The sequence below is a fragment of the Leptodactylus fuscus genome, chromosome 1 (genome assembly GCF_031893055.1).
Source record: "Leptodactylus fuscus isolate aLepFus1 chromosome 1, aLepFus1.hap2, whole genome shotgun sequence".
Taxonomy (NCBI): Eukaryota; Metazoa; Chordata; class Amphibia; order Anura; family Leptodactylidae; genus Leptodactylus; species Leptodactylus fuscus.
This window is the reverse complement of record NC_134265.1, coordinates 85,996,685-86,011,804: the sequence shown is the minus strand read 5'-3', so window position 1 is coordinate 86,011,804 and position 15,120 is coordinate 85,996,685. Positions and strand designations below refer to the sequence as shown.

Here is a 15,120-nt window from a genome sequence, read left to right as displayed (position 1 = left end):
AGTGAAGAGGATGAGCTAATCTGTATGAAGGAATGGTCCAGGAGGCGGCATCAACGGTATGATGCTGTGGTGCTTGGAGCACAGGGGAAATGCCCCCTGTGCTCTCTGAGCTTCATTTACATATTTACAAAAAATGATATATCTCAAAAACGGCTGCAAGCAGGAGAGAAAGAGAAATAGTACTAGAATAGCCTTTCTAAAGACTAATAAGAGACTCCCTTTAAGGAGAGTACTGCCTTTTTCAAGCCACTTTACAGAGTTCAGGATGAGATGAGCAAACAGCGTTCGAACGAATAGCTATTCAATCGAATATCAGACTATCGATTCCAATCAAATAACACGCGGCAAACGCAGTAAAAATTCGTATCCCCTCCCACCTTCCCTGGCGCTTTTTTGCACCAATAATTGTGCAGGGGAGGTAGGACAGGAACTACAACGACGTAGGCATTGAAAAAAAATAGGAAAAAGCCATTGGCTGACGAAATCAGGTGACCTCAGATTTATAAGAATAGTGGCCGCTATGTTCATCTCAATTGCGGCTTGGAGAGATAGGGACAGAGATTTGCAGAGGGTCAGATAGAATAGTAGGTTCTGTTAGGCAGGAAATCTGAAGAAAAACAACAGCTCTTTTCAGAGCTATACTGCAGCAAGAGTAGATATACACCTGGGTGTATCTCCCAGAGAAAATGGATTTGTATACAGCAAATCAGTGTATAGAATACATATACGCTGAATCCAGCTTTCCCAGCTGTATTCCACTCCCAAACCAGTGGTATACAGAAATATATACGCTTCATCCAGCTTTCCCAGCTGTATTCCACTTCCAAACCAGTGGTATACAGAAATATATATGCTGAATCCAGCTTTCCTCTGTGTATAGCCCCAAAAACCTAGGTGGTATACAGCAAATCTGTGTATAATATATATGTGCTGAATCCAACTTTCCTGGTTGTATTCCACTCCCAAATAAGTGGCATACAGCTAAATATAAAATAACATCTCTGTTTATGGGCTGAAGCTGAATGGTGGGCCTGACACTGTATACGCTGCTGGGGCAAGTGACAACTACAAAAGGGAGGTAAAAGAATTAATCCTGGGGGTGGTACGGCTGAATTGGCACTAATGGGCACAAAATAACATCTCTGTTTATGGGCTGAAGCTGAATGGTGGGCCTGACACTGTATACGCTGCTGGAGCAAGTGACAACTACAAAAGGGGGTAAAAGAATTAATCCTGGCACGGCTGAATTGGCACTGATGGGCACAAAATAACATCTCTGTTTATGGGCTGAAGCTGAATGGGGCATAAACTTAAAATGCAGGGGCCCGAATCTATCTCTAACTCAAGAGAGCATAGACACACAGGTTCTATCATACAAGTAGAAGAGTGGCTCAGCAAGTAACAATTGAGGTTCATTGTGTACACTCTATGCCACCAAAAAGGCTAACTAAGGGGCTTACTTGAACCCCCTCACCAAACTCACCCACACCTCAGCTGGGGGAAGCCTCCACTCACCCTAAGAGCCACAGGTCCAACTTCTACACCCAATATGTGTAAGGCACAGAGGGATTGGAGAGGACAGGGCTGTGGTTGGCCAGGTACTCACGCAACATGCGCCTATACTTTTCCCTCCTTATGACACTAGGCCCCTCAGTGGCAGTAGTTTGGCCAGGGGAGGGGTGCATTAACGTGTCCCAGACCTTGGAGAGTGTTCCCCTGGTGGTTGTGGACCGGATGGCAGTTGTTAGCCTCTTGGAGGAAATCTCATCTCGGCCGCCAGCGAGGGTTTACGGAAACATTTCCATCATATTCTGCACTAGTTGCTTGTGGCAATCATTTATGCGATTGTTCCTCTCTCCTACCAGAACAAAGGACGAGATTTTTTCTTATATGGGGGGTCGAGGACTGCAAATATCCAGTATTGTTTGCTCAACATGATGTGAACTATGCCTTTGTCTCTTGAAAAGCAACCCAACATGAAATCAGCCATGTGTGCCAGAGTGTTACTTAGCATGACTTCGCTGCCCCCAACTGTAACAGCCCCTTCACACGGCGTAAGTGCACCGCTCATTTAGACCCGTACATGCGAGTGCTTCAAAACACATCCCATTCACTTCAATGGGAGCACGCGTAAAGCGACCCTGTACACGTGAGCGCTTCAAAACAAATCCCATTCACTTCAATGGGAGCGCGCGTAAAGCCGGCTTTACGCGCGCTCCCATTGAAGTGAATGGGATGTGTTTTGATGCACTCGCGTGTACGGGTCTAAATGAGCGGCGCACTTACACCGTGTGAAGGGGCCCTAAGTGTCACTCTCCATTTCCTCCAGTATATCAGGCACAATGGTGTAGGTTTCAAAGAACCTTTGCACCAACAAGTTAAAACCGTGGGCCATGTTTGGACCTTGTTTGAGTCTAGCAAGCTCCAGATCTGCTACCAGGTTTCGGCCATTATCACATATGCAAATATGCCTGGGCCCAGGTGCAGTGGGGAAAACCACATTGCCGTTGCATCGAGGATGGCATCCCTAATCTTGGGGGAAGTCTGTTTTCTGTCGGCCAAGCTGATGAGCTTCAGCACTGCCTGCTGACGTCTCGCCACGCCTGTGCTGCAGGGTTTCCAGCTTGCAGCTGGGGTCAATGTTACGGTGGAGGAGGAGGGTTTGTGAGAGGGTCCCAGCCTTGACTACATTCACCCAGCGTGCCGTGAATGAGATGTAGCGTCCCTGTCTGCATGCGCTTGTCCATGTGTCGGTGGTCAAGTGCATCTTAGAGCAAAGCATGGAACTCAGGGCCCAACTGATGTTATGGGACACGCACTGTCGCAAGTTGGGGACGGCACTCCAAGGGAAGTAGTGATGGCTAGGGGCAGCATAGCGAGGTGCCGCAGCTGCCATCAGGTCACGGAAGGCCAGAGTCTCCACTAGCAAAAACGCCAACATCTCCAGGGCCAACAATTTTGAGATGAGGCCATTGAAGGCTTGGGCATGTGGGTGAGTTGCACTGTACTTCTGCCTGCAATGAAACGCCTGGGAGATGGGGAATTGCTGGGAAGAGGTGCATGATGGTGGTCTGGACTGCAGCACCAGCTCTGGAAACAGTGGAAGAGGCAGTTTAGGCAACGCCGGCTAACAATTGTCCTGCGTTTGCTCTTTCCCACTGAGCCCAGTGCTTGCCTTACAAATGACGGCACATGGCTGAGGTGCTCAGGTTGCTTTTCTCAGAGCCCCTATTTAGTTTTTAGTTGCACAGTGTGCAAAACGCACTCAATTTGTCCTCCACGCATACCCTGTAAAATCTACACAACATCGAGGAAGGTGGCCAACATGGGCGAGTTTTGGGCGAGTGGCTAGTACAGGGAAAATCTTAGGCCTTGCTGGCTCTGGCCTGGCTTCTGTGAAGCAGCTGTCCTGTGCCTCTGGACATGCCTCTGCCTATAGCTGTAGCTTGACCACAACCTTGCTCCCCAGCTGCATTTCCATGCCCCATGTCCTCGTCCCTTAGCGCTAGCTTTACGCATTTTGTGATGTATATAAATGTTTTCTTTTGTATACACAGAGGCTAGATATATTGAGCGTATATCAGCTTAAGGGACTCTAACTTAATTTTGAAGGGCTCACGTTAAGGGCCACAAAAGTGAATTTTGTAAGGTCTTACAACATCACACACACACACAATGACAGTTAAGGGTGGGGGCTGTTGGATTTCTTATTGCCTATGCCATCTGTGGGTGTCATGGCCAACATGACTTAAAGGGGTTCATGCTAATGTTTCTTTTGCTTTAAATTTTTGCTTCTGTCCATAATAATGTTGAGGAAACAAGGTTTCAAAGTATTTAGACTTTCATAGAGGTTCTATTGAGTTTGTAAAGTGTCCAGTGGAAAGGATGGGATAGGAATTCACATAAGTCTGCCATCCATGGGCACTCATTGTTGAGAAACTGAGGGAGGGGGGCCACACGGTGGCTCAGTGGTTAGCACTGCAGCCTTGCAGCGCTGGAGTCCTGGTGTTCAAATCCCGCCAAGGGCAAAAAACCATCTGCAAGGAGTTTGTATGTTCTCCCCGTGTTTGCATGGATTTCCATCCCATATTCCAAAGACATACTGATAGGGAAAAATGTACATTGTGAGCTCTATGTGGGGCTCACAATCTACATTTGAAAAAAAAAAAAAAAAAAGAAACTGAGGGAGCTGACTTTGATGAACCCTTGGGTTTTGGAGATGGAACTCCATCAAAGGTCTCTGCTGCTCACACACCCTGCTCAACATATGGTATCTAGGGTTTCAGCGTGTGGTGACCTCGCACAACAGTCAGTGCTTCAGGCAGATGTAGGCTTAGCTGGAGGGTTTTCCGGCCAGCAGCGGCTATTGTAGACTTACAGAAGTGAACGCTCTTTCATCAGTAGCTTGTGAACATTGGTGTAAGTTTTTAAAAACATTGGCACCACCAAGTTGTTAGGTCCTATATACTGTATGACAGTATACAGGAATGAGTGACTGTGTGTGCCTCTGGACATGCCTCTGCCTCTAGCCACCTTTTTTGCTGCTGCTCTTGCCTCCACATCTATACTGCTTTCCCCACTAGACATCACCCCTTTCCATGTCGGGTTGATGACCTCGTCGTCCACAACTCCTCTTCCAATTGCTCACTTTCCTCTTACTGCAAACCGTACATAACCACAACTTGCCCTGATGGAAACTGTGTCTCGTCATCATCACTGAGGCTGAGAAACGCCGGTTGCAGGGCCATAACCACAAAATTGACAGGAAATGGCGGATGCTCCATTATTTGAGCATCAGGACACACAAAGTCGTCTGGTAGCTCCTGGGATTTGCGAAGCGGTTCAACAGAGGGAGAGACAGTAAAAGGACCCGAAAATAGATCCTGGAAGGGGGCAAGGGTGGGATAACTCTGCTGGGAAGATTGGGCATGTTGGGAGGAAGGAGGGGCAGACTCTTGGGTATGAACACGACTGGAGGTAGAGGCTGACTGGCTGGTGGAAAAGCAGCTGGAAGCATTATCCGCTAGCTGTCATAACACCTGTTCCTGGTGCTCGGGCCTGGTCTGCATTGTACCCTGCACCTTGCATAATGCAGCTGTCAAATCAGGAATTGTGATGAGCGCATGCTAATGTTTCTTTCGGTTTAAAGTTATGTTTTTGTGCATATTAATGTAGCGGAAAGAAGGTTTCCAATTATTTATCCACTTTCGTAGAGGTTCTAGTGAGTTTGTAAAGTGTCCAGTGAAAAGGATGGGATAGGATTTCACGTAAGTCTGCCATCCATCGGCACTCATGGTTGAGAAACTGAGGGAGCTGACTTTGATCAACCCTTGGGTTTTGGAGTTGGAACTCCATCAAAGGTCTCTGCTGCTCACACACCCTGCTCAACATAGGTTATATAGGGTTTCAGCGTGTGGTGACCTCGAAAAAACAGCCGGCGCTTCAGGCAGATGTAGGCGTTGCTGGAGTCTATTGAGGCTAGCAGCGGCTATTGTAGACTTGCCAAAGTGGGCGTACAAGCGCCGCACTTTCACCAGTAGCTCGAGAACATTGGGGTACGTCTTTAAAGACCATTGCACCAATAAGTTGAAAACGTGGGCCAGGCATGGACCATGTTGGAGGCTGGCAAGCTCCAGAGCCGCTACCAGGTTCTGGCCATTATCACACACGAAAACATGCCTGGGCCCAGGTGCAGCGGCGAAAACCACATTGCCGTCTCATCCAGGATAGCATCCCTCACCTCGGAGGCAGTGTGCTGTCTGTCCCCCAAGCTGATGAGCTTCAGCACGGCCTACTGACGTCTCCCCACACCAGTGTTGCAGCATTTCCAGTTCGTAGCTGGGGTCGATTTAACGGCAGCGGAGGAGGAGGAGGAGGGTGGTGTTTTAGAACCCCTGCCAGGAATATTGGGCGGGGAGACAAGGTAGGCCGCCACAGTTGGCGACCTGGTCCCAACCTCAACTACATTCACCCAGTGTGCCGTGATTGAGATGTAGTGTCCCTGGTCGCATGCACTTGTCCACGCCTCGGAACTTAGGGTGCGCCTGATGTTACGGGACACGTGCTGGTGCAAGGCTTGGATGGCACATCAGGAGAAATAGGGACAGCATAGCGAGGTGCCGCAGTTGTCAGCAGGTCACAGAAGGCCTGAATTTCCACAAGCGGCAACATCTCCATGGCCAGCAGTTTTAAGATGAGGCCGTTGAAGGCTTGGGCATGTGGGTGGGTTGCTCTGTACTTCTGCCAGCGATGAAAGGCCTGGGAGATGGGGAGTTGCTGGGAAGAGGCGCATGATGGTGCAGGCAAAAGGAGCAGATTGGGAAGATTGGGCATGTTGGGAGGAAGGAGGACCAGACTTTTAGCAAGGAAGAGGACTTGAGGTAGTGGCTGACTGGCTAGTGGATAAGGAGCTGTAAGCATTATCTGCTAGACATTGTAACACCTGTTCCTGGTGCTCGGTCCTGTTCAGTGTGGTACCCTACTTAACGCAGATATCAAGTCAGGGATTGTGATGAGCGCATGCTGTTTCTTTAGCTTAAAATTTGGGTTTCTGTCCATACAATTGGGGAGGAAAGAAGTTTTCCAAGTATTTTTCCCCTTTATAGAGGTTTTTTTGAGTGTGGAAAGTGTCTATTTGATAGGCTGTGATAGTGGGGTAAAACTGTGATTTTGGCGTATTAGATCCCCCCAGGCATGCTTCCCCTGTTGTCCCAGTTGCATTAAAGAGGTCTTGTCATCATTTGCTGAGGTGTCATAGTGGACTTGGTGACCCTTCTGAGTCCAATAGTGGTTCCCCTAAAGCAAACTTTTTTTCCCCCATGGACTATAATGGAATTTGATATTCGTTCGAATAGTCGAATATTGAGGGGCTATTCGAATCGAATATCGAATATTTCACTGTTTGCTCATCTCTATTCAGGATCATATAAACCATACATGCCCTGCTAAGGGTTCTGGGCAAACAATATATATGTCATCCTTGAAGTTAAAAGAAGAACTTTTGGGAAGGCAGTTCCATATAGATCTATGCCTGGTTTTCCTGAAATCTAGCTTGGCTTTAATTCCAGATCATGCCACTAGTTTTCAGGCCAACCAGTACCCTGCTTTACACTCATGGGAAGCAATAACCTTGGAACAATGTTTGGAACTGTTAAAATTCATCCTGTCAATTTTCTGCCCTTGATAAGAGACAATGAAGCACAGTCTGGAGCGTTCTATTCAGAAATAGTGGGATCTATCTGACAAGAGTTATTATTAGCTATAGTCTGTATATAATTCATGAACGTCAACTAACCAAATAGCCCCTAATAATGACAATTGCCCAGAAAACACACCAGGATACAAGAATCATGTTCTATAGGTCATTTATAATATTAAGCTATAAAAACTAAGTGACCTGCCACTATGAATAGTGTTGTGTGTGCTTTCTACTATCCTTGCCCTGCACATGAGAAGGTGCAATACTACATCCTAAATCTGGGACATTGCTATAGCAACTGTTCCATTATGTGCTTAATGCTTAATATACTTGGAGCCTGCTAGAATATGAAACTCTTAACTCTTCAACTTGTTCTGAAATATTCTGACACTTTCTCAGACATATATAGTATGGTCCTAGGGTTCTCGTAACCAATTTCATAAATGTCAATTTGTACAGGTGAAAATGTAAAATAAAAATGCACTCACCCTGAGAAATTAAATTTCCTAAAGTACACGTCATTTTTTATTAAAAGAGTGAAGTTTTCAGCTTCAGTTAGTGGTATTTTCCTAAGCAGAGAAAACCAGTGATGACATTTACACAGTTGTCAATGAAATTCTGTAATCGCTTAATGACTAGAAAGAGGGTAAAACATAAGACGGCCTATAGATGCATCTTGGTTATAATCAGGATCAGGATCAGGATAGTCAATCAGAACAAAATTTTGTGGTTTGTTATGACTGCCCATTTATAATGGTTGTATTGTTTGTTGTAGTGTAACTTTGTTATAGTGATTGTCTCCAACATGTATTGTTGTCATTTGTATTATGGTATTATGGATTTATCTACATTCATTGGGTTAATTGTGCTAAATATGGTCTGACGCTAGGTTCACACCTGCGTTCGGTTTTCCATTTGTGGGGTCCACCTTTTTTAACTGGGTTCGGTGACGGAAACCCGAAAGGAGTTCAAGTGCTGGTGTGAACCCAACCTGATAGGTGTTTACATTGTAAAACTTATTTCTGCACCCAATTTACAGTCTGAAAATTCTGAACAAATGTTTCCCACCCTAAGTGTACCAGATTTTGGAACAATGGGGGATGGTGTGGGTGATTAAAAAAACAGAGAGAAATTCTAGATGGCACCAAAAATTTGATGTGTTTTTTTCAGCTACAATGAAAGGCATTTGAAGCATTTGTCAAACAGGCTATACTTAATGGGTATAGATTGAGATTAGTTCATGAATACCACTACTGTACGAGGAGAGTTCAATGTATTCTCAGTATAGGCATGAAGGAAAAAGCCGAAAATTCTGAATAAATGTTATTTTTCAATGTAGTCCCCCATAACCTCAATGCACTTGTTTGATCTGGAAACTAACTTTTCAATACCCTGTAGAAAATTATTTTCCTCTTTGTCCAAATAAAAAGCGTTAATTTCCGTAGAAAATTAATCGTAGATTCCTGAGCTGTGGTAGTCTCAAACTGGATGAATAGGATGCTTATTATTACATCAGGATAATGCAGCAGTTCTGTCATGGAAGTACACGCCAGCCATATCAGGTCTAAGATATCTATTTAATAGTGTATGTCGCTTGTATGAAATCTGCTGACAGATCCTGTTTAATTGTGTAACTAGGAAATTATAGTATGATGAATTACCTGATTAGATCTGGATTCTCAACAGGACACCACCCATATATCTCACACGTAAAATGAGTTGCATTACATTTCCCTGTTTTTATACCTGCAAGAAAACAGACAAGCACTCACATTTTATGCTATCTACACTACATAAGTGTTTTTCAGTTCCATTTGTCCGCGCTTGTTATTTTGTGATTCTATGCGAGATCACCAAAAGCAATGGTGATCTCATAAGGCATGTTAAAGTAACATTGCTAGTGTACAACTACATATTCTCTGTTGGCAAACAAGCCAATGGTAAACAATACATCCCAAAATGACAATCTTCATTTCCAAACTGAAGTGTGTTAGTTGCTGATACAAAGTATTGATAGCTCATGACATTACTGTTCCTCTGCAGGTGGTTAGTACTGATGCATTACTATTATATGGTAATATTCATTGTTTTGGTACCGTGTTAGCCAGTGGTTATAAAATATAAAAAACAAAAAAACTTTGCAAGTCTTCAGTAGGTGATACCTTTTTTAATGGCTAACTCATAATGATGACAGAATATAACGTTTCGAAGCTTCCTCTGAGCTTCGAAATGTTATATTCTGTCATCATTATGAGTTAGCCATTAAAAAAAAGTATCACCTACTGAAGACTTGCAAAGTTTTTTTGTTTTTTATATGGTAATATTCACTAATTATTGCTAAGATTGTTATAGCAATAGCACAATGTGCAGGTAAATTCTCTTTTTTTCTACTACATTTGTAGTTAGGCTAGGTTCACCCAACGGAAAATGAAGAGAAAAAGGGGCAAAACGGTGGCTCAGTGGTTAGCACTGGAATCCTGGGTTCGAATCCCGCCAGGAACAACATCTGGAAGGAGTTTGTATGTTCTCCCTGTGTTTGCGTGGATTTCCTCCCATTCTACAAAGATATACTGATAAGAAAAAAAACATGTACATTGTGATCCCTATTTGGGGCTCATAATCTACATTAAAAAAAAAAAAAAAAGAGAGAGAAATTCCTGCAGACCATTGCATTCCAATGCGTCTTTCCTCTGCTGATTAAGTCCGGATGAATGGGCATAACCGGCAGAGACATGGCAAGATTGAGCAGGGTGCTGATTTTTTTTTTTTTTGTGTGTCCTGCTGCAATCTCTGTCTCTCATTGAAAACAATGGGAGACAAATTTGGGGTGGAATCTGCTCCAAAATCCATGGCACATTCCTCCTTAGTGTATAGTTTATGTTGTCAACGTTACAACATTTATCCAGTATTTACATAATTGTGATAAAATTCCACTGTTCTGGAATTCAGTGCAGATCTTTGAGCAGACATCTGTCACTAAGCCTTGAATATTTCAGAACATCTCAGTAAACATAGAAAAGTTAAAAAAAAAAAAAGTTTGATGCTATTGCTACAGCTATTCTTCGAGGCCTCTGGAAAAAAAAGCGTTTACAATGCTATAAGTAATATAAAGAGTAACACTTACCTTACCTCTGCTGCCCCTGCACTGACTGTTAGGCTCCGTTCCCAGGTATACACGTGTCAGAGTGTGAGCGCTCAAAACAGATCCCATTCATTTCAATGTGTGCCGACTTACGGGCGCTACACAATGAAATCAATGGAATCTGTTTTGAGCGCTCACACTCTGACATGTGTATACGTGTCTGAATGCGCAGCGCGTTACTCCGTGGGAATGGAGCCTTATTTGGTTCCCTCATTTCAACCCAAATCCAGTAATGATGTAGTGACATATCACATGAGCCCTGTAACCAAATCACTGGCTATGATGGTGACTGCAGTAATGTCAACCTATCACTGATGCGTTTATATGTGAATACTGGAGTCAAGTTAAAAAAAAATTGTCAGGGCGGCAGAGAGAGAGAGTTGGCACTGGTTTGACAAACTGAGTATTACTTCTTTTGTTTTATAGCATTGTAAGTGCTTTGTATAAAATATGATGAGGCTGGGAAATCTCATTAAAAGGCCGGCTGATTTTATATTTTTATTGTTCAATACTGCTGGATCCATAAACATAACAAACCATTACTCGCCTCTCCCTGGGATCCCCATCTCCAGAAATGACAGCTCTGTTTAGCTGTATATAGGTTCCATGGATGTTTGTGCCAGGTGACCACTGTAGCCAATCACAGGCCTCAGTGGCCACCTCTTCACAATCAGCACATCACAGCAGTCAGGTGCCATTTATGAAGAGGTCTCCACTGAGGCCTGTGAATGACTGCAGTGTTCCCCTTGCACGAACAGGATGTCATTGGTGACCTGTATACAAGCAAATGTAGCTGCCAGCGCTGAAAACATAGACCCGCAGAGAGGTGAGCAATATTTAGTTATGTTCCTGGCCCTAGTAACAACACAATTAAATATTAAAAAATGAAACAGACAGCCTCTTTAAAGGTGAGTAACAAATTACACTACATATTGGAAGATGGTGGTGTATAAACTATAAGTATTAAAAAGAGTAATAATCTAATTTACCATTTCCACTAATCACCGGTTCCCCTTCAGTGCAGTCTATGTCTTCACTACATCTGCCATCTAAAATTGTTGGACTCTTAAAGGCAAAAGACAAAGTAAACAACTAAAGATAATGCCACATAGTAACCAGATCAGCAAGTCTATTTGTAAATGCAGTGGTTGGCAAATATCATCATATGGAGTATGTAAAGTATTGTAAGTGCTCCGTGAGTTATACAATTATGGATTATTGACTACTAAGAAGAAAAGAGCCCTCTTACCTCTGGACACACACCTAATACTTGTCCTGGTGTTGAGATAAATTTTGTAACCAAAAACAGGACATTTTCTCCCTGTAAAAGTTCAGCATATATATGTCTTATTTGACCAAGTTAGTTTACAGTGACAAGTCCTTAGTAGAGCTTAACAGTATCAGATCTGAGATTGTCCAACATCATCCATGCCCAACATTGTGCTTCCCCATCAATCAGTAATTGTAAATGGCACCGCTGCTCATGCCATGTGACAGCATGTTCATCAGTGGATTGGCAGAGATACAATATGTTGGCCATTAATATTTTGGTTCCGGATAAACCCTTTTAAGGTAGCCTGCCTTGGTTATTCCCACAGCACTGTTCTGCTGTAGTTCGCTACATGGGGCCTTAGCCTTAAAAACACATGTTGTAAGCCATAATGAAAAAACTCACCTGAGAAGGTTTCACAAAGTCAGCTACATCCCATAATCTTTCTTGAAATTCCCTAAAGTCTTTGGTTACCGATGATCCTTTCATTTTTGTTATCACAGAAATGTGTGGATCATTATCACTTTCTTGGTATCCCTTTTTTACTATAAACACCCACCTGTGAATAAACCACACATTAGAAATATAGTCTGATATACAAGGAAATAATAAGTAATACATATCCTTTCATTAATGTGTGAAAAGTTTTATTACACTCCAATCAGTGGCGTAACTAGGAATGGCGGGGCCCCGTGGCAAACTTTTGACATGGCCCCCCCCCAATCGACACCGACGCCAAAGACCTCGACCGACCCCCTGCTCCGCACTCTGTTATGTCCTTTAGTAATCTCTGCACATAGTATTATGTCCATTAGTGGCCCCTGCACACAGTATTATGTCCATTAGTGGCCCCTGCACACAGTATTATGTCCCTTAGTGGCCCCTGCACACAGTATTATCCCCCATAGTGGCCCCTGCACACAGTATTATCCCCAATAGTGTCCCCTGCACACAGTATTATGTCCATTAGTGGCCCCTGCACACAGTATTATGTCCCTTAGTGGCCCCTGCACACAGTATTATCCCCCATAGTGGCCCCTGCACACAGTAAAAAAAAAATGCAGCGGTAGCGGCTGTCACCGGGCCCCCCTAATGGCCCGGGCCCTGTAGCAGCCGCCTCTGCTGCCTCTACGGTAGTTACGCCCCTGACTTCAATAATAAACTATAGCCAGGATCTGAAATGGATGAGGTGCAAAAAGCCCCAGACCTTGGATTTGCAATATTTTAAACCCTACTTGTAACAAAAATTGTCCCAAGCTGCCCTCACCACGTTTTGCAAAAGGGGTGTTTCGATGGTGTCTTGTGGATGGGACGATAAAGTAAAACTATGCCAGCTACAAGCTGGTAAAGATTTCAGTATTGGCATTCACACTACTGGAGGGTGCGCCTGAACCTCATCATAAAATAGGTGCACTTTCGTCAGCATAGGGATTATCAAGGCCGACATGAAAAATACTAGCCTTTGATGACACTGGGGGAACAGCAATTTCGTTGTCTTAAATCTGTGATGTATAATAATAATGTAGATACCTACCACCCATGTACGCGCCCCTAAACGGGTGGTAGGTATCTACATTATTATTATGGTCCTAGGGTCTGTTGTGTAAATCTCTACAGAGTATTTTCTTTATTATGTTTCCTTGCTGATTACTATTGTTTTGTGTGAGACCTGCCTTGGTACACACTCTTTGTATTACAAACAGCATTGTAGACCTATGTGATCTCTCCACAACACATACAGCATACTGACCCTGGACTTATAAGTCATTTATTACTACTACCATCTGTTGTATTTTTGAAGCAACTATCCCGTGTTTTGTATTTGTATTTAATTTTTATCATTTGAGTATCATTTAATAAAAATTGTTATATTTTTATATATATTGAGAAGCTTCTGTCTTTTTTGACATAGTTAAACTTTGATCACTTTTGAAGCTATCGTTTATTTTTGTGCCGTGTGTTGCATGCATATTTGTGTTTCCTAATTCTCATAAGGTGTAGAGAAAAAAGCTGACGTGGTAGAAGAAAACTAACTACAGGTTTGAAAAAAGCATGTCTAATAAACTATAAAACAACTCAAAAATCAAGCTTAACAGAAATTGTTACAAATTGTTCCCCTTAGTAGAGTATGAGGGTTCTGCTACATTCATCGATATTACTAGCGTATATGAAAATGACTTTTCATACAGTCTCTTTAAATACATATGTCTGCAGAGGTTTGTGGACGAATACATTACCTCAATGATTTCATACAGAGCACCAATTTCTTTTAACAAATTCAGACTTCACAAAGGGGCACACAGAGAGCTTATAGTTCTGCAATATGCACCCATATGGCTTCTGTGTGCAGCTTCTCAAGATCAATACATAGGACTTTGCATTTTGCATGAGGCCTATGATGTTTATGGTATTGCACAATGAGCTATGACATTACTATTGTAGGTAGGCATTTTGCTGCTCTGTGTTGTGGTCCATCCGTGACAGTTTACTACATTATACTTGTTTGAGACCTGATGTATGTATGCATCAGCAGTCAGACCTCCAATTTAGATAGGCCCCCATAGTCAATGAATAGATGAAATGCAGTCACTAGTTTAGATGTATATACCCACCTAGGAATTCATACACACATATGAATAATAATTTGCTGTATTTTAATAAGGACTTTGCTTCTGTTCCTACAGAATTATCCCTATCCTTTAATTATGTCTGGGGGAATCTGATAAACATAAGCAAAATACATAGAAAAACAAAATATATCTATGCTTTTGTTCCAGAACAAAAGTTATATGTTACTCACCCTACTATGTAGCATAGAACGCCCAGCTGAAGCAGACGATGAAATACACCAATCTTCCTGTTTTTAGTCAGGACGTATTTCTCTGTCTTGTAATCTAGAAACGGTGGAAAAGATTTTGTACAGGCAGCTTCCATTACTGCTTCATAGACGGAATGACTCTGCTATTTGATCACACTACACCGTTAAAGAGACAGCAGCGCTGCTGCATTTGATTTCATATCAAGTTACATTGTTGGGCACAAAATTCTAGGGCTGACTTGTACATGGCACTTCTGCAGTAATGCTGGCAGCTGCTTAGCGACGTCCGGATAGCACATATTACATGTGAATTCATGAATGAATACTATGACCATGAACCACTCTGGGATGTTCACTATTATGATCTTAAAGGGAATCTGAAACCGTGAAAATGCAGTGTAATCTGCACGTAGTATGTTGCAGAGCAGGAGGAGCTGAGCAGAATGATATATAGTTTTGCGGTAAAAGATTCAGTATAAAATGCCAATTCATTTATTTCTCTGTTCCCTTATGTCCTTAGAAGAAGAAACTGAGTCCAGTGGGCGGACCTAACAGTGACTGACCGCCTCCCCTCTAAGTGTGAATACAGTGAGACAACTGTCAGTCACAGATAGGACCGCCCACTGGACGCAACTACTCCTAACTATAGAAAGAACAGAGAAATAGATGGATAAATGACATGAATGACAAGT

The 15,120-nt window shown here is 43.1% G+C and overlaps 1 protein-coding gene across 1 annotated transcript in view; it reads right to left on the bottom strand.

Annotated features, from left to right (window-relative positions):
* P2RX6 (purinergic receptor P2X 6) overlaps positions 1-14,574 on the bottom strand; it is a 30,021-nt gene extending 15,447 nt beyond the window's left edge. The window contains exons 1-6 of the mRNA XM_075272702.1: positions 14,411-14,574; positions 12,016-12,169; positions 11,590-11,661; positions 11,330-11,405; positions 8,860-8,944; positions 7,687-7,767 (exon numbers count right to left, since the gene is read on the bottom strand). Of these exons, the coding sequence (XP_075128803.1) occupies positions 7,687-7,767; positions 8,860-8,944; positions 11,330-11,405; positions 11,590-11,661; positions 12,016-12,169; positions 14,411-14,544 (602 nt within the window). The 5' untranslated portion in view covers positions 14,545-14,574. The remainder of the gene's footprint in view (positions 1-7,686; positions 7,768-8,859; positions 8,945-11,329; positions 11,406-11,589; positions 11,662-12,015; positions 12,170-14,410) is intronic.
* Positions 14,575-15,120: the final 546 nt, after the last annotated feature.